Source organism: Bos taurus, chromosome 23, assembly GCF_002263795.3.
Source record: "Bos taurus isolate L1 Dominette 01449 registration number 42190680 breed Hereford chromosome 23, ARS-UCD2.0, whole genome shotgun sequence".
In the NCBI taxonomy this organism is placed as follows: domain Eukaryota; kingdom Metazoa; phylum Chordata; class Mammalia; order Artiodactyla; family Bovidae; genus Bos; species Bos taurus.
In genome coordinates this window covers 12,015,640-12,040,085 of record NC_037350.1, presented here as the reverse complement: position 1 = coordinate 12,040,085, position 24,446 = coordinate 12,015,640, and the positions used below count along the sequence as shown (strand labels likewise).

At 44.0% G+C, this 24,446-nt stretch overlaps 1 protein-coding gene across 2 annotated transcripts in view; it reads right to left on the bottom strand.

The window, feature by feature from the left end:
• The window catches only part of ZFAND3 (zinc finger AN1-type containing 3), a 328,021-nt gene that overhangs the window by 17,098 nt on the left and 286,477 nt on the right, over positions 1–24,446 (bottom strand). For both annotated transcript variants that reach the window (XM_059880382.1, NM_001102145.1), the window contains one exon: positions 10,562–10,729. In XM_059880382.1, coding sequence (XP_059736365.1) covers positions 10,562–10,729 — 168 coding nt within the window. The remainder of the gene's footprint in view (positions 1–10,561; positions 10,730–24,446) is intronic.

Genomic DNA, 24,446 nt, shown 5'->3' with positions numbered 1-24,446 from the left:
CCCCCTCTACCAATAAAAATTCAAGGCAGATAAAGGTATGTAAAAATAAATAATGCTACGGTTTTCTATCTAAACCTTATTCTTTAAGCTAGTTATTCCCTTGGGGAAAGCTCGGGTTTTACATGTACGCTGGCATCAAGAGTCTCCATGGAGACCAGCCCCGACGTTCTCCTATGCACCTGCTCAGGCCTGCCTTCACACACAACCACAAAAGGACTTTTCCCCTAAAGAGAGCCCGGAGGTTCGCCAGAGCGCCACGCTTCTCTGACTTCTGACTTGTTCTTGCATGTTATCAGCCAATACTGGTGGGGTGCCCACCCAGGCCACATTAGCCAGGGCTGTGAGAGCCAGAGCAGCACGTGGCGCTGGCCTCTGGGGAGCTTAGGGTCTACAGGAGAGTGGAGAGCAGCGGAGGAGGGCGTGTGGCACACATGAAGACGACGCAAACCTCCAAGTGCGAGAGAAGGGAGTTGCCTAGATCTGATATAAAACCTCTGATGTGGATGACCTCACTGGAAATTTCTAGTAACTCTCTTTTGTCTTAAATTATCTTTGCATTCCTATAAAAACGAGCTATGAAGCATGTAGGTAGTGTGTGAAACCCTGGGGTCTGTTAGAACTGCCTGGGCAGCTGCACTTGTGCTTTCTGAAGAAGTGCCCTCAGCTACTCAGGCACTCCGCAGTGCTGGTCTCAGGCCCGCGCTTCTTAGGAAGTTCTACTCTGGAGGGAGTCAGAGAGATGAGGAGGAAGACGGAGGGTGTTTAGTAGCAGCAGCAGATTATCTACGTGCAATGTACCGAACACAATCTGTTATAACTATACACATAAAAGACATTAAAGAGGACATTTCTTCACCAATATTTTGTGAGCAATTTGTTATTATTTTGAAAGAAATAGTATTTCAATCCTATTATTTTGACTAAATACTATTTTTTACCACAACTACTCTAATTTGGTGACATTTTGCTGCAAATGATCCATATAAGAGTCCCAAGTCCTGAACCAGGTTCTGGAGTCTGAACTAAGAAGTTAAGAGAATAATGTGTATTAATTTGGGGGAAAGAAAGGCCAAGAAATCTTCTGGGTACTTCAGAGGAGATAAGAACAGAAGTCCAGCGGGGGACAGGCAAGGATACGAAATGAGAAGCTGCACTCAGTGGGGGGCTGAAAGCCGTGCTGGGGGCAGGGAGTGGTGAGCAGTCTTTCGGTCAGAAACTCCTCAGCACTCCTTGAGTCTCAGATTAAAGCCCGCGTAAGCACACAGGTGTGATATGAGGCTGTGGCCATCTCTCTGGCCTTAGTTTCCTCCTTTACCCAAGGTGGGGGAGGTTGGACTGATGAATGATTGCTAAGGCCCCCTCTAATCCTGGTGCTATGTGATCCTATTACCTATTACCCACAATCTGTGTGTGTGATTTTGTATTGTGGTAAAAGCATTTAATTCAAACAAAGCATTTCAAAGCACTGCTCAGTGTGCCTTGCTTTCATTACCTCAAGTGAGAATAACCCAGAACAGTATCTTGGGTGTCTGCTATGATTTTGGCCTTCAGAAAAGAGGACTGACCTCAGGTCACAGGTTTCCCTACTACAGCTAGACAGACACGTTATGACCATGAACAAAGAGCATGTGTTTCAACCGTTAAGCACAGGACAGAAAAACTCTTTAAAACACAACTTTGTTAGGCCACATGGCAGCTCACCAGGACTAGAGCAACCATCTGGGGAAAATGTATTTGAACATTTCCTGTGGTTTCCTAAAACGTATTTCACAGGTAACAACTTAAACTCTGTCAGGCCACCTATGAAAAATCTACAGCCGAATCACACATGAACGGTAAAAACAAAACAAAACTGAATGTTTTCTACATGAGATCAAAGAAATGGCAAGGAGGTTCATTCTAGCCAGTACAGTAACACAAGAAAAGAAGTTACAGGCATACAGATTGGAAAGGGCTTCCCTGGTGGCTCAGATGGTAAAGAATCTGCCTCTTATACAGGAGACCCAGATTCAATCCCTGGGTTGGGGAAGATCCCCTGGAGGAAAGAATGGCAACCCACTCCAATATTCTTGCCTGGAGAATTCCATGGACAGAGAAGCCTGGCGGGCTACAGTTCATGGGGTCACAAAGAACTGGAAACGACTGAGGGACTAACACTTCACTCTGGGTTTCCTGGTAGATCAGATGGTACAGAATCCGCCTGCAACTCAGGAGACCCTGGTTCGATTCCTGGGTTGGGAAGATCTGCTGGAAAAGGGGTAGGCTATCCACTACAGTATTCTTGGGCTTCCCTAGTGGCCTCAGCTGGTAAAGAATCCACCTGCAATGTGGGAGACCTGGGTTCGATCCCTGGACTGGGAAGATCCCCTGAAGAGGGGAACAGCTACCCACTCCAGTTTCTGGCCTGGTGAATTCTATGGACTGTATATAGTCCATGGGGTCGCTAAGAGTTGGACACAACTGAGCCACTTTCACTTTTAGAACTAACAAGTGAACTCAGTAAGGCTGCAAGATAAAAGATGATATACACAAGCTGGTTGCATTTCTGAGTGGCAGCAAAGAACAATCTAAAAATAAAAATATCTATTTATAACAGCATCAACAAACTAAAATACTTCATGGGTTAGACCACTGTTAAAATGGTAATTCTGTAAACCTTTCCAAATGGGCAAGATATCTGAAGTATAAACAGACTCTTCAGAAAACAAGATATATGAGTAGCCAAAAGGCATCTGAAAAGGATGCTTAACATCATGTCACTAGAGAAATGAAAATTAACATACAAGAGAGGGATGGTACCACACAACCATTAGAGTAGCTAAAGTTAAAAAGAATGACAAGATTAAATGCTGGCAAATTATGGAGAACTGGAACCTTAATACACTGTTGATGGGATTTTCTTTTAAAATGTTAATGACCTTTCCACCTGGCAATTCCACCTTCACGTATTTGCCCAAGAAACTAAAACATATGCCCACACAAAGCCTTCTGAGTGAATACTGACAGCAGCTCTAATAATATCCCCAAACTGGCAACAACCCAAATGTATGTCAAATGGCAAATGGATAAACAAATACGGTACTACTGATACAATGAAATAATACTCAACATCAAAGAGCAATGACCTACTGATGTGTGACAACACGGATGAATCTCAGAAACAGCACACTACGTGGACACACAAGACTGCACATACGCAGCAAGAATCCACAGATACTGAAATTCCAAAAAGGCAAAATTATACCAACAGAGGCAGATCAGTGGTTAACGCAACTGGGGTGGTGTAGGGGCTGACTGAAAATGGGGCACATGGGAACTCCGGAGGGTAACGGAAGTATTCTAAATTCTGAACTTGGTGAGGGCTGTACAACTTAGTTACTAAAACTCACTGAACTTTAAAACAGGTGAATGTTATGATTTATAAATTATATGTCAAAAAATCTATAAAACACACACACCTTACTAACTGGCAAAGAACTAACTGAAATGATTTACTCGTAGAATTTTAAAAATTTACTTTGGTTTTGCAATAAAGCCATTTTTTCCCTCTCCATAAAGAAATATTATCAACAGGGTAATTTTATCAAATAGTTTTATAAAATTATTATTGTGTTGCTATTGCTACGACTGAACTATAGAGATAGTTGCAAATTTGCTAACCAGATGGAAAATATTCACTTCAGGGGACAACGGTCCGCTGGTACACCTGTCAGTAAGGCACGAGTGGGGCTTCAGTAAATGTGAGCTGCGCATTCTGCATTTTAGAACCTGGTCTCTGATGCCCCTTTGTTGGGGAGGGCCTCTTCGTGTCTCCACTCTCTCTCGTCCTGTTAAAGGGCATGTGGTGCGCTGGGTCTCTGGGACGCAGCAAACTAACGGGCTAAATACATGGAGCTGGTGTTCAGTCAAGGTTTGATTTGTTTTGCTCTAACACCTCAACTTGCAATTTACAAGAGCAGCAGAGGGACTAATCTGTTTGGTTTTAGACCAGAACTCTTATACATTAAAGATTAAACGGGGAATATGGACAAGCACACTCCTGCTTAAGTAAAAGGACAGTGAGAGTAAAAGGAAGAGAGTAGCAAAGGGAGAGACTTTTATTAGAATCTGCCTCAAAGTGTCAGCTCCTTTTTGCTCTCGTGCCTACCGCAGGCTGCATCAACAGTTTTCTATCATCATTACCGCTGCTTCTGCTTTGGGGAGGGTGGGCAGCACCTCCTTCCCTTGAACCATAAGGTAAACACACACCCAGCTGCTGCCCCAGAACCGCTGGGACAACTTCAGCCTTTCACCGCCAGACTGGGGATAAAAAACAGGAGCCCCTACAGGGCTGGGATCTTGGTCACCGCACTCTCTACGTGCCACACAGAGTGTGTACTCGACACTGGACGGCAGTAACAAAAACACCTAACCAGCCAAACCAACACCTATCCAGTTTCCCCGGATAGGCTTTCTGACAGACCCCATCTAGAACTCTGTCCGTAGAATAAGGCCTTTTATAAGAACACACTGCCTTAGATTCTTTTGAGACACAGGACAGGATGCCAAACGTCCTGACAATTTTAAATCACACTTGAAAGAGAGTTAAAATAAAGGCCTAAGTGTGGGCTTATTTGTGGTGGTTTGTGATGCTGGTGACACAGGTCACCTACAGGCTCCATAATCAATCACTGCAGCTTCTCGCCCCAGCCCAGACCCGAGGATGCCACCATCTGTTCAGCGTGCAGGCCGTCCCCGCCAGGATGGGGACGGCTGTGCTGCGAGCACATTCCTTTCCACTGTGTGCACCAGTTCACATCTTCCCTACATCAGTCCTCTAAAAGAACTCAATAGCCCCCTGTGCTTTTCTGTGTGCTTAACTGGAAAAAAAAAAAAATTAGATAGTATTGCCCACATTCAAAACCGCTGATTTTCACTGCAAACCGATGTCCACACTCTCCAGACTGGAATCTGGAATCTCTTCCCTCTCTTTTGAGCAGTTTCTCCTCACTCAACCCCAAAGCTCCAGCAGGCCGCACAGAGGTCACCTGCAGACCACCGCCCAGCTTGGCCCACGCAGTCCCTCCTTCTGCGCTTCTGAGTCCCACCCTTCCTCTTATGCCCCGACTGTGGAATCCTGTCCAGAGTCTGCCAGTTGGAATTAACCTCTCCCTCCCCAGATCCCTGTAACATACGGCGTGCACCATGATTAAAGCTCGTGGCAGGCTGGCCTGGATGCCGGTTACTTCGTGCATGTGACTGCCTTCCACTTGGGACCAGCAAATTTCCTACTTTGAGTGTATATTTAAATCACCTTGAGGATCCTTGGAAAACTAGCTGATGCCGGGACGAGGCAAAGGTTAAGTACAAGGTCACCCAGAACACACCAAGTTGTGCCAGCGAGCAGGAAACACTTTTCAAAGAAATGGAGGCATGTCACAAAACATGGAATTCAGCTCAAAGGAATTTCACTGGCCAAACCTGAGACAATTTGAACAACAAAATAATTAAGTACAGCAGTGAATTATAAACCACTGAAAAAATATAAAACCCCATGAATTCATATCAACAAGAGATAAGTACGGGAGAAGGATGCAAATGCTGAATGCAGAGGACTAGAGTCAGAAGAGCATCCTTGCACAACCATCACAGTAGAGATGGGTTCAGGCAAGAAGCATCAGTGATGCTAAATCTAGGAGACAGTTTTGAGGAGGATTAGGACATTTATATAGTCAAAGGATTTCCCACAGATGCTTAACTAGTTAGAATGGCAAAAACACACTATTTTTAGAGACATCAGACAACACCCAGACAAGGTGAATGAATCAACATTAATGTATCAATAATGAGAGGCAGATAAATGTCCGTGCCTCCCAATGTAGGGGCTTTGCTGGTGTCTCAGGTGGTAAAGAATCTGCCTGCAATGCAGGAGACCCGGGTTCAGTCCCTGGGCCAGGATGATCCCCTGGAGGAGGACATAGCTACCCACTCCAGTATTCCTGCCTGGAGAATTCCATGGACAGAGGAGCCTGGCGGGCTACAGTCCATGGGTTGCAAAGAGTCAGACACGACTGAGTGACTATTACATCTCTCAGTGTAGAACCCTGAGGGGAATATATCATCGTCCACATAGTATTCTGGCTAGCAATATGTAATCTGAATCTAATCATGAAGAAACATCAGATGAACCCCAAATGGGGAGTGCTCTGTTTAAAAAAAAAAAAAAAAAGAGGGGGTGGGAAGGGTAAGGAGAAGGGGGTAGAGAAATGTACTCTTTAAAAATGCCAGTGATCACTAAAAACAAAGAAAGGCAATGAAAACAACTTAAGAGTCTTCAAGAGACGTGACAACTAAATGCAATACTTGACCATGGACTGGATTCCATACCAGAGGGCGGAAAATGCTGTTACAAAGTACATTACAGGATCAGCTAGCAAAGCTAGAATATGGACGATAGGTCTGACAGAAGCATCAGTGTCAGTTTGCTAAAGCTGGTAACCGTGCTACAGTTATATAGAATAATTATCCTGAGGAAACACTCACTGGAGTTTACAGGGATAAAGGGCTACAGTGTTTTCAACTCACTCTCAAAGAGTCTAGGAAAGAGCTTTCAACTTTCGAAAAGTTAAAAAGCAATACCCGGTTACTCTTTCTGATTCGATGTTCAGTGTGAGGCCCAGCCAGTCTACATTTTAGAGGCTTCCCAGAGTGAGAAGTGCCCAGAGCAGGGACCCTCAGAGCAGCTGCACCAGCGTGACCGGGGGCCTGTCAGATGGGCACAGGCCCGCCAAGGCAGGAGCGCTGGCCCAGTGGGCTGTGCGACTCTGATGCCCACTCTGAAATCACTGGCCTAAGCTATGAGCTCCTACACTCTGTGTTCTAGCTTCTACAGCCATCACAAACCTAGGAAATGCTTGATACAAAATCATACCTCAATAAATACTTGCTGAATTTACCTGACAGTGAAAAGGCAGAAATGACCACTGAGGCACTTGAAGTCGATAAACTAAAGGTCCCAGCTAAAGCATCACTCTTTGAGTTTCTAAAGTGAAAATAAAATTTATTTTGAAAGCAGTAAACGAAGTCCAGATTACTCAAGAGGTTAGTAAAAGCACTGCTGTCCCAAAAGGGGGGCTATCAGCTCACAGTTAAAGTCACTGTCAGTTGAAAATAAGCAACAACGTCCGCAAGCTCTTAGACTGGTATTTAAAAATGAATTCTGCGGCTTTGGGAGGCAATGCACAGCGATGTAAGCAGCATGCGGTGCGCGTCATGCAAGATCTGCTTAGAACACACAGCAGTCACGTGGCTGTGATGCAGCCCAGGTTTGAAGAGGATGGCCAGGTTTCAGAAGAACCCTCTCTAGGTGGCAATGGGAGAGACAAGGCCCCTGTAACGACAACGGGCTGATCAATCTGCCTACTGAGCTGAAAATGAAACAAATAAATCCATGTTTATGCAGTTGTTTTCCATCTTGAGAAGTTAAGGCGCTGAAGATACACTGGGATGCAGGGTATCGTTCCAGCCACACCACATGCCTTTTCTAATTGGCACCCAGAAAGATTTCACAGGAAGAGGGTGTTACTTTGGTATTGTTGACTTAAAGGTTATCTCGTCACAGCAAGGCAGATGAGAATTCATCTTCAAAATTCACCTCTTCGTTGAAAGACCATGGAGTGTCTTGGCAATTAACAATTCCTATCACCTCTAGCTGTTCCCTATGTAAGAAGGCTCAGAACTCGCCTTACAAATTGCTCTTTTGAAGATCAAAGGGGAGCTGAATGTGTCTGTGTGCTCTCGATGAGACTGTGATTTAATGGAATTTTTAGAGGAGGCTTGCTGGCAGTGTTTGGATGACAGCCCCAGGCGGAGGATTCTGGGGAGCTCGGCCACTCTTCCCTTCGGAGCGTCCTCCCTGTCTTTAATTGGCACCTCATTAGAAATTAATGAAAATGACATCCTCTGTTCTTCCTGCTCTAGGCACCGAATGCTACAAAAAGGCCCATCACAATTCATAACACATTCAATTTATATAGCAATGGCTCTTAAGCATTATTTATGAGATGTGAATTTCTTGTCAGCAGTTAATAACCTGTACAGAGTGGAAGGGGAATGGAAAAAAAGATTGTGAATATATATATATATATATATATATATATATAAAGGCTTTCTGCAGTGGAGAGGTGTTCTGTTTGAGTTTAAACTGCCTTCCCGAGTCTTCACTTTCAGGAGTAAATTACTGTTTTCCCCTCCTCTAAAACCTTCCTGGGCAGTTCAATGTCTCTCCAGCACTCTGTGCAGCCTCAAGGAAGTAACTACACAACTCACCTTTCCCTGAGAGATCCAAGCAGACAGGAGGAGGAACACAAGCTACTCATCGGGGACAGTCCTAGAGGTGTGTGTTCCCATCGCTGTCCTTTGTCTTTTCAAGTGTGGCAGTTGACTCAGTCATCTCTCCGGGCACGTAAGTGTGATGCTCTCTGTGGGTCCAACTGAATGCTCAGCTCTCTCTAGGAAGGCTACATCTGGAGAGACTGCAGAAAGCTCAGGGCTTTGTCTCCAGCAGAAAAATCGAATCTCTATAAGCAGACCCTCAAAACGGGGCGCAAGCCAAGGGACACGTGTTACATCACCTGAAAAGAACGCACGTCTGTGGCAAACGGATCGGCACTTACTTAGAAGCCAGCCTCCTGCTGAGAGGTGGAGAGTGCGGCAGGGGAATCTACGCTTACCAGACCGGCCAGCTGGCTTCACTCCAGGGACACATGAAGCCATCCAACATGCACTTCTAGATCCTTTCAGCTGGGTGCTTACGGCCTTGGGAAATGGGCGGTTTGCATCAAAGCTCAAGGACAAAGTGGGAGACTCGGCAACAACACCTCTGGGTCTCTCAGCGCTAATCTGTGAATTCTAACTGCTTACCTGAGGCGGAGAGGAGATATCAGCCACTGCCAGAGGCGAGGCGGTTCACGGGATGGACCAACTGCTTGACCCACTAGGGCAAATCCCGTGTAATACCCAGGATTCAGTTACTTTCAAGAAGGAAAGAAGAATGAAGGTACAGGAAAATCCCATGATTCTAATTTAGGAATCCCCAAAGGCCTGTGTTACAAAAGCAACAGGCAAACGGTCAGGGGAGCCTTACAACACTGGTAACAGACTGAACTGCTGAAGCCCGCGAAGGGCCACATAAGACCAGAGCAAGAATGTGCAGACAACAAAAGGTCAGACAGACCACTGTGGGCAAAGCTGGTTAGCCAGCAGATCCCAGAGTTTCCTCAGCTAACCACAGCATTCCTTCAGCACCTCGTCAAGAATTTTACGTTACAGCATGGCTGATCAAGATACAACCTAAGAGTAAGGTTCTGGGCTCACCTGCGCCACATTGAGGGAAAACAGGCGAGGCCTGAAAATTCTGCCCATGGCCTCCACTGACGTCTCATCCTGCCTCTCTCCCCACACTCTCACACAAACGCTGAATAGGACAAATCAATGTCAGGCCAAAGGGCCGCACCTCTCTGGTGACGCCCAGACTCCACATGCCAGTCCCCGTTCTACAGCTGAGCACGTTTCTGATATTGCCGAGTACCACACACCACAGTATGCAACAGATTTCTAGTCATGACAGGAAAGGAGTTCCTACTTTGTCTCCATGAGATGTTGGAATGCCCTCCTGTCCTCCTCAATTCCAACAGGGCAGGTAATTGAGGGACAAGGAGCAGCCAAGACCATCTCTTTGCAAGATGAAGGGCTTTGAGTGACTGACTGCCGGGAGAGCCACCTAGTCCTGAGTACCGGCAGCAGTGCTTACAGGAGATCTATGGCCACCCAGGCACAAGCTCACTCCTGAGCTTTGGAAAGGATACAGGGTTCTTAGAGGCCAGAGCCAGCGTGCCTGATGAGAACTCTGTCCCAAACCATACTTTCACAATACAGAAACACTGCAGTCAGCCTAAACACAGCTACACAATTCGTGATGCATGTGGTCAGAGGGAGAAGAAACGTTCTAAGTTTTGCTCCACTGTGGGCAGGCATGAAGTTTTTAACAAGGACACCCCTTTGCAGCAACTCTAAGAGTTGGTATTACACTGAATAACACCAAAGGAAAGGTTACTTTAATGCTATCTCAAGAGGTTAAATGACAATGAATTATGGTTCAAGGAAAATAATTTTCTAGTCAAACTTTAATTTATAAGGGATATGGGGGAGAAATCGTCCATTTATTACACATAGCAAGAAGCTCATTCAAAATTAATATATGAATTTTATGGTACATATCCCAGAGTTTCACTGGGTTTGGTTAACTTCCAAATAAGTCATCAATGAGAAGGAACCACGGGAATATGCAGTGGGGAGGAGCCGAGGGCAGTGACAGCGCAACGCTAATGAGCTATGTGTAAGAGTGGCCGCGGAGGCTTTAGCCTGTTTTGTTATGTCTGAAGGAAACGCGGGGTGTTTAGAAATAATACTCCTCTACTCCCGATTTCCTGAGCTCCAAACCTACAGCCTGCAGGGAGGTACTCAGGGGGAGAAGCCAGGAGCTCAGCCTCTCAGAAGCTAACACCCCCCGCTGGACGCTTACCGCAGCGGCACGATCCCAGTTCCTGCTGCACCAGCTCCAGCTTGGTTTGGCACTGGAAGCACCGACGTCGACTTTTCTGTTTGGACCGGCTGGCCTCCTCGGATCGTTCAGTGTTCTCCAGTAGTCGTGGCCGTTTCACTGGTGAAGCCTCATTCTCAGACTGTGAATCTGCACAAAACAACATATTTGGGCGTCAGGGTTAGTGCCTGGCCTGGCGAGCCAGAGCGGACTAATCTCCTGCCAGGCACGCTGCAGACCAGGCTACTGCCCTTATCCAAGCGCCGGACCTGTGTGAGCCAGAGCCAGTTCTGACTGTCACAAGCGTGCACCTTCAAAGCTGACCTCTCATGAGCCAGGCCTGAGCGAGGAGGGTGGGGTGGCTCAGCAAACATCAGTTCTATGTCATTTTTTATAACAGCCATGCTGATGAGGAGACCGTTCAAGCTGGAAACAGGACCCCTCTCTCTGTACCCCTCCTTTGGGTCCTCACTGTTCACTGCTTGTACCGGTTATCTCTTCTGGGATCTTTGTCCTCAAGTAAACTACAATTCACCAGAGAAGGGACTATGCCTACTATTTCTTTGTATCACCATACTTAGCACAATTCTGTACCTAAAATCAGTCTTTCATGGCAGATCCATATCTTTTCTAGTAAAAATACATTTCTATTCCTATGCACAACTAAATGCACAAGAAATCAGGCTCTAATATTGAAGACTATTCCCGTTTACTGAGAGGGAAGAAGTGTCCTTGCCTGTTCTCAAGCAAGCTGTTCCATGGCCTCCTTCATGGGGTGGGCAGAGACAGCGCCTGGTACTACAACCCCAGGGCTGGAGTCAAATTAGTGGGTGGGAGATGGCAGAGGTGGTGGGGGCTGGTGGTGTAGGGTGCAACAACTGTTTTGTATAACTTTAAAAAGTAAAATGAAATGAAGTTTGAAGTTATGTCACAGGCAGGCTGTAAATACCTTGCCTTCAAAACAAAAAAAGAGCCAGCTCTTGTGGGGCTCTACGCTCCTGGAATTACTGTCACGGAAATACTGACAATGCACCTCTCGCCAAGGCTCCATAGTGACCTGTGCTGAATCGCCTCTGAAAGAGAGTCTCCTAAACGATCTCCTTCAAAACAAACCCAGATCCCACACATTCTCACCCCACCACGACCACCACATTGCTCCAGGCCATCGCCATCTCTGCCAGCCTAGCGGAGTAGCTTCTTAACCCGTCTCCCTGCCCTCCCCTTGTCCCTATAGTCTATTCTCCATCAGGCAGCCAAGCAACCCTGCTAAAAATCTAGTTAGAATCACTTCACTCTCCTGATCAAAATCCTAACAGCTCCCTTTCTTGGAGGAGTTCTGATACTTCCTTCAGCACTCAGAAGGCCCGGCACGGCGGGCCCTCCTCTGGCCCTGTCCCCTGCTGCTCCTGCCCTCTGCTGCATCCACGCTGGCCTGCCAACTGTCTCCTACCCCAGAGCCTTTGCACCTTCTGTTCCCTTTGACTGGAATACTCTTTGCCCAGATCCACAGGGGATCTCACCTCTTAAGTCTTTTAAGCAATATTTTCAATGAGGTCTTCTTCCCTTAAAACCTTATGCAGACCACTCCTGCCCGCTCTTCCTGCCTTTTGTTCCTCCACAGCACTATCTTTTCACTTTATCCTCCAGGAGAACATAAGCTCCTGGAGGGCAGCAAGTTTCACCTGCTTTATTCACTAATGCGCCCTCTTTGCCTAAACTCATTATTTCTTTCATGAATGAATCTTCTCCTTAGGCAGTCCTGATTTTCTATATACTGTGGCTCCAGTGAGAACCAGAAGGCTGTCAGCTGCACTTCTTTTTTCTTTTGGCCGTACCATGAAGCATGCAGGATCTTAGCTCCCCAACCAGGGACTGAATCCGTGGCCCCTGCAGCGGAAGCACACTCGGAGTCTTACCCACCGGATCTGCAGGGAATTCTGGCGGTGTTTCAGTGAAGGCCACCTGGACCCCTCTCCCAGCCCTGCTCTGTGTGGAGTGGAGGCTGCATGTCGCCCTAGCACTTACTGGCCCCGATGGGGACAACTGTAATGGTTCCTCACGGCTGCCATCCCACTGCACCGCACACTGACTTTCAGAAGGCACGCACCATTCGCAGCAATTGTAAACTTCATTTCTCATTTCATTTAGTTCTTGCAGTCCTACATGACATTTTCCCCCAATACAAACCAACTAAACAAGGCCTTTGATGAAAACAATTGAAAGCCAAGTTCAGCCTATTTCCCAGCTCTGCTGAGCAAAGCTGTCCAAACCCAGCCGGTGTGAGCACTGAGGCAGCCAGACATACCAGACCCCTCCTCTTCCCCTACAAAAGCAACAAGCAACTATCTAAATGTAAATCATTACAAAGCAGCCTGCCAAAAGAAATATACCAGGCAGGGGCCACAATGCTCTCCAGGGGTCCTTTTTAAAAACCAACCAACCAACCAACCAAGGCATTATTTGTATTAATAACCCTATTTAGACTTTTTTCCATTGGGTGACAAAAACAGAAAATTCTAGAGTAAAAATCGAAACAGAAAAATGGAGTTTTTTATGAGAGAAGGTCCTACATTTGGAGCATCTATGTAAGAAATTATCCCCCAATTCTGGGCGGGGGCGGGTGGTGAGGAGAGAGATTAGGGTCCACACAAGAAGGGGAAGTGGCTGCAGCCTTTGCATTATTAAGCTGCTTAAAATCCAGAGGGCCATGACATGATGCCAGCACATCTTTAAGAAGGAAGGGACACTCGGATCTTCTTTCACTTGCACTGCGATCTGATACAACTGAGCTTGTGTCTGGAAATGCAATGTTCACATTCAAAGCTGTCTCCAAAGTGAGTCTGTTCCAAACTGTCAAATGTGATGTCTACCTATATAGCACCCATTTCCATTTCTAAAGCAAGCCTCTGCTACAAGAAAACAACTTACTTTCAATATGTCAATATGATCAATGGCTGACAATTTGCAAATAAGAGAGTAATCTGTGAAGATAGTGTTTTTTAATATATGATTTCTAAGATTGAGAAACAGAATTCGTATTTATATAATCATAATCATCATTGATCATCACCAAACAACCCAGTCGATGAAACCCCCAAATTAGGATACGCCTGTCCAAGCCTGATTTCTTTTTTTCTGATTCCCCATCTTGTCTGACCAGTGAACATTTAATAAAAAAAAAAACAACTAAGGAGTAAGTCTGCATGGCCCCGTCCTGAACTTCTCCTTTACCTGCTCCACTTTACACATGAGGGCCACACCGCTATTTGCTCTGGAAGGCAGGGTGCAGGGGATGTTCCTGAAATAACAGGTAGGCAGGCAGGTCTTCAATGCTGCCAACAGCCTCTGGTGGCACTGCACTGGCCCTCCTAAGGGAACAGCACTCAGCGCTAGTCAGTCCTCTGAGAGGCAACGCTTGCATCGGTGCAAGCCTGAGTCACAACAAGCGGTCCTCAGCGAGTCTAAACTAAGATGAAAGGTTCACCAGAATGTGTCATTTTTCAGAACCAAGGAATCACTCCTAGACATTAAAAGAGTCACAACCTCAGCATTCTGTAATATACCAACGTACCCTGCACTCAGTCAGTGGTCTATTAAGTGGAGTGGAATCCTTGTGCCCTCTGATGCCCCCTACCACAAGGGACTGTTCACCACCCTCCACAAGCTGCCATCCAGGAAGGTGACTGTGTTATATGTAACTTCCTGGAGAAGCAAACCATTCCTTGGCATTTCCTCACAAGTCAACTTAGTGTTTTAATTAGAAGCTGATGAAATAAATAGCGGTCTACAGGATCATCATCATGTCTGCATAAGAAATTTACATCTCCTCTGCTAATTACTTAATGAAACCTGTGCCATGGGGGGAGATGCCCAAATAAGAGAAACAGATGTCCAGGACAGGAATTCTAATTACATAATAATGAACTAAATAATTCAACTACTCAATTATACATTTCATGACAATTTAAAAAGGACCATCAGAAAGAAAAGATCCAATTATGGTCAACACTAAAGGAACCCTCATCTACTGTCTGTATCTGAATAAATTAAACTTTGATTATTTACTTCTTGCTCAGAAACATCACTCTTGTTACCCTGAAGCATTTTCAACTCCTCAACTATGATGGAAAACACCTACCAGTCCATTTGCATAATCTGAACATGGGCAGTAAGGGTTAAATGCAGAGAGAAAGGCGAACAGAAATAACTCTCATACGCAGCTCTAACTGTCAGAAGAAACTCGTCCTTGCAAGGAGCATGCTCATTAGCAGCAGGAGGAGTGTGGCGGCAGGCCAAAAACTGTTCCCACCCCAGGAGTTAGGAGTGACTTCTAATTAAGGGCCTTCATAAAGGGCCAACAAAGCACATTTTCCCCAGTACGCTTTTCCTCGAGAACGTAATCTAGTCTGTGTGTACCCACATGAAAGCTGCCCACACGCCCACGCCAGGCTCACAGTTCTTGACATTCAGCAGACCCCCTCTTCTGCTGTCTACATTTATCGCCTGAGGAAGATACCACATCAGATCTTCTAGTCAAAGCAAAGTTCGATCAAGAATCACGGTGTGATGAAATTAGAAAGGAAAATCTTAAAGTATTTTACTTTCCTAAAGGTAATCGTTGCTTTGTGACAGAGAAACAAGTACCATGATTTTTAAAACATACAATCCTCTGAAGAGAAGAAGTCTTCTAATTGTACTTTCCCAGCCAATAGAAAATAGCGGAGGAAAGACTTTCAATTCAGGAACACAGTTTAACTGGAAAACTTGACTGGAAACAACAAACAGACCTCCTCTTTTAAAATTCTGTTTCGTCTCTGACAGAAATTCACATTTGTTCCTTACTGTCACTGTTCTTGTCTTTATTACTCATGTTCTCTCCTGAAGATTTCCAAATAAATTGTGTCAGGCCTGTCAAGAGTTGAATCCCAGTCTCTCTGAATCTCCCGTCGCTGTGCAGCTGGCAGCCCGCACACACCGACAGAGCTAACCTTGACCACGTCCCTCTGACACCTCGGGGCAGGGCCGGGCGGGCGGGGGATCCTGACCAGACGTCTGCACTGAGAGTTGAGGAGAGGAGAGTGGGTGCAGCGAAGTGGCCACAGAGAAAAGGAAGCGCCTTCTATTCGCTTCACCCACACCTTCCCTTACTTCTAAGAAAGAGAGATGAATCTGTTTAATCTCAGGCTCTGTGACAGCTTTTGAGGCGCTCAATCAGTTTTTTTAGAACCTATCACAGTCTCTTGACAGACTGACATTTATGATCCCAACAGCCTGTGCAAACATCGGTAAGAGCAATAATTAATGAACCCTCACACATCACTGCCATCTCTCCTTCGACCATTTAAAAGAAGGCTTAAGCTGCTAAAACCTCTGTCCATGAAAAACACCACATTCTCACTGGAAAAATGGATAAAAGACACTTCATAAAAATCTGTCTGAAAGGCACTTTCTCTGTTTCTTCTCATGCTGGCTTTCAGTGTGTGCAGGGATTAGCTTCCTCCTCTCCCAGCTTCTTAACTCTGTGTGTCATGAAAGACTTCAGGAGAGAAAATTCCCTCATTACCCATTAAAATTCTGTTTCCATTTTATCCAACTGGAATTGCCCCCTCCTTTCTTATCTTCCTCATGGTCCTAGAACTATTTTGGAATATCACATGTGTTAAAAAGCTGTTACACAGACAAAGAAGTTCGACTCTTTGGAAGAGGTCATTATAATTTTGTGGAGAATGCCTCCATTTTCATTTGAAATACAATACAAAGGTGAATTTAGCTTGATATACTCCTACAATGCCATGTCTTATACCACAAGCATTTTAAAAGTGTTCTCAAACTGCCAGACAGTGCTACTGTGGACCATGAATCCCTCTCCTTCCATCACCAGCCCCCTTCCTCCAGGTTATTCCCTCAAGATAACACTTGCTCCGTATCGTGAGGGTGGTGGTCTCCTCCATCACAGCCTCAAGACTGAAAGCAGACCTCCAACTCAACCCCAAGAAGCATGTAGTCAGCTTTCACCTTTTTATTTTGAACATTTTCAAAAATATAGAAAAATTCAAAGAATAGTACAATAAACACCTGTATACACTCCATTCAGATTCAACAAATAATCTGTCACACTGCTTTCTCTCTCTCCTCCATATGCTCACACAATACCCAACTATCTGAAAATAACCTGCAAACATCAAAATACCTCACATATACACATTTACTAATAAGGGCATTTCCTTACATGACCAAAATATCATAGCTAAGAAAATTAAGCATAATGCCCCCGTGTCCCCTAATATTTGGTCCATATCTGAATTGCCTCCACTGTTTTCAATGTTTATCTTCATTGTTTCAAAGGCATGTCCAATCAAGTTGCAGGCGTTACATTTGGATCTAGGTCTCTTTTAGTCTAGAACAGAATGCCCCTCAAACTGGTCGCCTGTTCATTTATTCAAATGACCTGGACTTCTGGACAGTCCTGGTTGGTCTTCCCGTGGAACATACCGTCATCCTGGATTGACTGACTGTTTCTCCATTTCATCTATCTCCCTATTTTAATGGCGTCATTTACTGGTAAGGAAGGAGATTTTTTTTTTTTTAACTGAACACTTCCTCTGTTTCATATTTGAGACCAGAAATTAAAACTTCTGACAAGTCCCTGCCAAACCCACATGGCTGGAGGGCTGGCACAAGTCAGGGCAGGTGAGGAAGGGCAGGCACTGGGTTGTCAGCCCAGTTCCCACTGCACCTTGGCTGTCGGAGGAGGGGGTGTTCTTCCTTGAACTTGCCCCACTGCACACCTGCCATATAGGACATCAGGCTAGAGTTCACCTGTGCCTTACCAAGGAATGGTGTACTTAGGTGAGTGCTGGGAGATGAGTTAGCTGTCGGTGTCTTAGCCCGTGATTTCTTAAAGTCTGATGGCACTGCCTATGACTAAAGTTGGTCCCAGAAGGCCACAAGTCGCCTCTCCCATTATCTCCTTTCCGATAGCTTCCTGATGGTTTTTGATTGCCCCGCCCCTCCTGATGAACTCCACACTGTTGCTAGCTGTTCCTAAGACATCTCTTCATTGCTGATCATTCAACTCTCTAAACTGAAGGAAAACTTTCACCAGAATAAAAAACAAAGCAAAAGCCCAGGAAGGTTCACTTGTAATAATAATCATAATCTCATTAAGTAAAATAACATTCTCCATTTATCTGATCTAACTTATGTGGTCTTCCAAAAGCCCAGACAACAGTACTTTATTAATTATCACATGCCTAGCACTGGGGCAATGATCTCTCCCTTCAAGGAAGCCACATTCCAGAAAAGACACAAGTAAACTTACAGTACATTAATGTAAAAACAGACTACGGACATAAAATGTGGACATGATAAATTCTGTTGAGGGGGGTGATTAAGAAGCAGAAGAGGGAAAGGTCAAGAAGGTACCTCTTGAACCTACAAACTGTATTATATATATGTAGAAGGACGATCTGCAGCTCTCATTTATCACTCTCACATTTTCTGTTAGCCCTGCTTTTCAAAATACCATTTGTACAAAACCTGTTGCTCATCTAACTACTACCTCTTCTCTTTACCAAAAACCCTCTCAATCAGTAGACCCTTTCACAGTTTGAGGAGCAAAAGTACATGGAGAACACCTGATTGATATGTTTTCAGGGAGATAAAGCTGTTGTATCAGTATAGCTCCCCCTCTCTCTGACTCCAGCTGGTTTCATGGGGGGAGGGGGGTGGGGCTCGTGAACATCTCAGTAGCAATAGTCACCCTCTGCAGCTGTTACTGGCCTGGTAACAACGTTCCTTGTTTTAGTTTCTCCATCAGCAAGACCTGTCCGGCCTGCTCAACTAAACCATATTACTTTTCCCCATAGATTTTTCAGTTACTCATTGTAACTGACAAATTACCCTCAATAGATAATCTTTCCTTTTTATAACCTGCTTGGGTATTTTAGAGTTCAACAACATTACAATGCATTGATTTTTTAAAATATTACATTTATAGCATCAGCAGAGTACAGGATTCAGTTCAGTTCAGTTGCGTCCGACTCTTTGTGACCCCATGAATTGCAGCACCCCAGGCCTCCCTGTTCATCACCAACTTCCGGAGTTTACTCAAACTCATGTCCATCGAGTCGGTGATGCCATCCAGCCATCTCATCCTCTGCGGTCCCCTTCTCCTCCTGCCCCCAATCCCTCCCAGCATCAGGGTCTTTTCCAATGAGTCAACTCTTCACATGAGGTGGCCAAAGTACTGGAGGTTCAGCTTCAGCTATTTCAGCTTTATTAAGGTAAGACAGAGAGAGAAAGCAAGAATTAAGAAACCCAAGAGAAATATGTACTTCTCATAGGCCTCACGCCTTCCTGTTCTGTGACCACAAGGTTTCTAAGACTTTTTCAGGGCTCAGACTAAGTCTTGAACTTCTGTTCTACTATCTTTTCCAATATTTCCAGAAAACTAAGATCAGCCACTGTTTATTTTCATTTATCCAAGGAAAAGGAAATTTGAGAGAATCCATAAAGTATCTACATACCCAGGTTTTTATTTTCATATGTCTGGGTCTAAGGCAGGTAATATTATTTTCATTTAGTTTCTTAGAATATTCATTCTTCAAATATAAGTCACCAGTAGGGAGAAGTGACTATAGTCACACATACTGCCCAGCTGCTCAAAACAGTTGTGTAATTTTATAAGGCATAATATGAAAAATTTGTTTCATGTAACTACAGAATAAGTAGATTTATTCCCTGTTCTTTAGTGTCCCTATTGATGCCTTATATTTGAAGAAGCCATGTGGGAAGGGACAGGCTAGACATCTTCAAATAATGTTGCACCCTCTTATCTTGGTCTCCAAAGCTGATGACTTGCCCGAGGGTTAATGTGACTTGACCCCAGGTCTTCTGCCAGGAACACTGAAAAATAGATGTTCTTTACAGAAAAACACTTCAGGGTAGGGTAAGGACATGGGTAAAGAAGAATGAGGTATTAATTCAATTTTTCCAGCTTTTTGTTAAAAACATACAGACAAAAAGTCAAATATTCCCATGCAAATCATCCGTACCCTCTAACGCTTACAACTGTTTTCCCTGCCCTGACTTATAATGCAAGCCACTAGGGGCAGATGTAGAATTGGCTGAATTTAGTACTCCACTGGTACTAACAAAACAATAATTAATAGTGGGGAAAAAAAATCTATTAACAGAGGTCAAATTCCTAACGACAGTAACCTCGGCACTGAGAGGCTGTCACCCTGTGGGCTCGCTGCTCCAGGTTCAATGTGCAGGGAAAATGTTTGAGCGCTTATATTTTGCTATTTAAAAAAAAAAACAGCTTGAATGCATAACTAAGTAGATGCTAAAATTAAATAGCTGATTTGTTTTTAAACTATTTTTGTTTCTAATTTAGCATCAACTTAATTCAGTTCCTCTCTCTACCTATCACTTAGTTTCTTCCACCCAAGATTTAGTCTTTTGACTCATTACTCCCGGGGTAAATCCTTAAACTTATAAATAAACACATCTGTGCCTCATTTTAACTCTTTCCAACGTGAGGCTAAATGAACCTAAAGTTAGAACCTGACATGATGATAAAGCGTGCCCAGAGAAAGCCATGCCCCGGCCACTCCCACCGCCGACTGAGCAAACTCAGCATTCATCACTCAGGGTTGTATCAGGCTGATATAGGTACTACCAACACTGCAGGAGGCTGGAGAAAGCTGCCTTAAGAGAATAGCTTATGAAGGAAAGAGAACCCCCACTTGTAAAATGAGCTGCTGGAAAATCAGAGACAAGAAACTCTACATGGAATTTTTATGAAGATTATCTTTAGTTCATATTTGAAATACAAGAGGAACAAGTATCTAGCATTTTAACCCCCTCCCCTTCAACCAACTTTGCTCAATACTTCTCATTTTTAAAGAATTATTACTTATCAAGAAAATGTTCACACTATGAACAATCATACTAAAAAAAGTATATATTTTATCAATGTTAACTTTCCAATTTTGAAAGTTGTACTGTGGCTATATAAGACAGTATCTTGATTTTAAGAATTACTCACTGAAGTTTTAGTACAACAAAGGTAACTACCGAAATGGTTATGGATGTAGATGTAACACACACACACAGGAACAGTAGAGAAGAGAACAGAGAACAAAGCCACTGAGGTAAAATGTTAATATTTGGGTGATGTGAGGCAGGGAGGTTCCTGAGAACTGTCTTCTTATAAATTTTCTGTAAGTCTGAATCTATGTTTATAAAAAACAAAAGCAATGACAACTATATCCCAGAGTAGCCATACCTGGAGATGACTGACTGGAGTGTCTACTGAATCCCTCTCAGAAATGCTGATACTGCTCAGGACTGATGGAAAGCGCACGACCAAACAGTGGTAGCAGGTGATCAACAGTAAGGTCAAAGCTCGCCCTTCTCCAGGCTTGTACTTACTTATTTCTAAGTACACTCTAACGATTAGTCACAGACTAGTACATGTCATTCTTTTAGTCTATAGTTCCTCCAACCCCAATAAGGACCCAATTTTAATTGCCATCAATTACTGCAGTGGCTGTTCCAGGAAGGATGATGACCCAAGACCTTAAGATGTGATTTTAATCCTTTAGAAATGGATTTACCAACAGGATGCCAAAGAAAAAAAGTAAATCTGAACCCTGGTGTTACAGGAACTATCAGTTAATGCCAAGCTGGAAAAGAGGTTCTGCTGCAGCTAACACCTCCCGTTCAGATTAGTACTACACAAACCCCCTCCCCCAGCCCAATTTTCTTTTAAAAGTCACCCTCCATATTTGAGCACATAATTCAAGCTATGACATAATATCATCTTTGGAGAAGAGTTGTTCAACTTTCTCTAGAAACAAAGAAACAATGCCCAACATATTCCCCACCCCCCACCCCCAGGTAAATTTTGGCCTTTTTTCAAGATAAAAATCTTAAAGATTGTCTCATGTATTCTTCCTTTATCCCTTGCTGAAGTAACAGAAAAATCAACAATGTGAGTAAAGGACCCTGTTTCCTTGCTTATATATGTATACATTTTTTATAAGTTTTGAAAGGGTAGTTAGATGTGGGAAATGCATAGCTTGTAACTAATTCCCCTGTCCACTGAGCTAATAGAGATGTGGTTTATTTAAAATTCTGAGTTGTGGTTCTGCTATCTGGGAATGGCTTTCTGAAACTCTGTGGGTGGATGCTGGTAATGAAACAGAGAATTCAGAACGGCGGGGAGCATAAGGCCAAACAAGCTTTTATAGCAGAGTGTGTGTATGCACTAAAAATAATTATACACATGTAGTGGGAGGCTGGTTAACTGAGCCCACAGAGGCACTTGGCTAGTCAGATAACTAATCACAATATGAAGTCCCCCATGACAAGAATGCTTCCAAGGTTAAACTGTCTGATTTTTAATCATAAAGAAGTAAATTTATTGGCTCAAGTTCTCTCATGTTGGTTGGGATGCAACAGCTAGTCTTTTTATCAAGATTTTATAACCATGAGAAAAGTATCAACCCTCTGTGGCTCCTAAATGGTGATTTGCCTCAGAAAGAAGTTCTCAATTCTAAAAGTTCAGAAAAGAGCTCAGAAAATAAGAGTATTTATTGTTTCTTGTGGAAAGCAAACTTGTCAAATTTCTGTAGGAATTACTTTACACTAATACATATAGTAAAATTTTACTTTTAAAACAAAGCCTAGAAACAAAACAGAACAAAAAGTCGGATTTCCCCATTCTGATACCCAATTTTCTTAAGAAAGGGTTTTCTCGGCGCCCTGTCATTCACAGCCCCCAACCTATTGAAACAAGGCCGCTAACTGCCCCTGACTCCGCTGACCTGCACTTGTCCCTTTCCAGGTCTTCACTCTCCAGTCTGACTTGGCCTCGGATTGTCACTTCCAGTTTCTGAGTCCACCTCTTTGCCCAACAGATGCTGTGAGTTATGTGAGTTCTTTCTCACTTTCCTCTGCACTGCCTCAACTCCTCTTTACTCTGTCATCTGACCATCAGGTCCCTCTGTCCACATCTCTTTTACCTATCAAGCATTTACCAGGCACTGCATACTTCAGATTATTTCATTTCCCTCATAACAACTCCACAGCTGGGTCTGTTATTTTACAGGAAAGAAAATCAAGGCTCACAGAGAGGCCCAGTCATTCTTCCAGTTCTATGGTTGGTAAAGGGGGGCACTGGAATGTGAACCCAGGAAGCCTGCCTACTTTATCAACCTCCGACACCTGTACCTCCCTTCTTTTCAGGATTAGGGGCTTTACCTTGGGTACAATCCTATCCCCTTGATTTCCAAAGAACCACAATATTCTACTGAGACTACCCTTTGCTTCCGTTCTTCCACCAGTAGTTAAATCAGAAAGCATAATCCTTAGCTTGTCCCAGGTAATTTTAGTTTAAGAGGATTAAACACATTTTCCTCTGATCCCTCCCCCCAGATCCAACTGAAATAAAAACACAAAGATAACAAGAATGAACCCACTGTCATAAATAGAACTCTGTGTGTTTTAACATAATCAGCAAGAGATTTTAAACAGACTTCTAGACATCTATGGGGTGGGAGTAGTTTAAGGCTGAAACCTCGTCACTGCAGAGGTGGTAGCCACTGCATGCAAAGGAAGTCTTAAGAGAAGCAAAATGAGAAGTAGGGTGGAAAGCAGGGGATGCACTGAAAGTGTACTTGTAACACAACTGTACTGACTCTGGGAGCAGGCCAGATCACCTGGCAACAATCTGGACAGCTCTAATCTAGAGAACTGAACAGCCTGTCCAGACAAACCTGTTTTCCATGGTTCCTCACAATCCAGTCCTCCTCCTCTATGAGTCTCTCAGTTTCCTCACAACAAATCCTGCCTATTAACACCTCATCCCCACTCCATTCCACAGAGCCCCAGTAAAAATGCCCATTCAAGAAACAGGCATGGTAGAAACCCTTCCCACTCATCTAGGCCTTGTATCTTAAAAGCTAACAAAAAAATAGGCTTCGTCAGGCAAATGAGGAGAACCTGAAGCATGAAGTAAACGACTAAGACAGACAGGAAAACTGCTATCAAGGTGAATATCAGACAGCTCCAGGAAGGACAACGTCAGTCTTTAGATCTTAGGGCCTAGCAGGTATCCAGCATCTTCAACGGGGGAAGGAAAAGGATGACCACTAGGTACTTACTATAAATTCTAGAACACCAAGGATGAAAAGATGATCCTAAAGAGTTCCAGAGGTGGAAAAATCCTACATATACTACTTAGTATCAGTGTCATCTGACTTCTCAGCAGTAACATGAAATGTTAGAAGTCAAGGGAGCAATAATTCTCATCCAAGAATTCTACACCTAGTCAAACTTCCCATCAAGATGGAAGCAAAAAGAGACCTTTTGAGATATGCAAGAATTTCAACACTCTCTTAGGAACTTACTTGGGGGGCTGTATTCCAAAATAAAGGGAAGAAAAGAGAGAAGAGTAAAGGGAAACCGAGGCTTAAAGAACAGCTAGTCTAGTTGAGGTAGAAAGATAGTGGACTCCAGGAGGGAGGTCTCAGGTGAAAGGTGTAAATACAGGTTGGAAAAAGAGAAAGGAAAGTATAAACACCAAGAAGAACAACCGTATCCAAAAAATTACAATCCAGATATAAAGCAAACTAAAATGTAGCATGACTTTTGAGCAACTGAGGGAACACAACCACCACCAGCACCGCCTGGTTTGGCTCTGATGTAAGATCAGTCTCCTTAAAGGTCCAGGCACTGTGACATTAGACTCACAGAAAACACAAATCTATTCCTAGCACATAACTTGGCCTCCTGGCAGGGAACAGCATTTGCAGAGCCGTAGTAATGGAAATGTCGCTTACTGGCTTTCAATTTT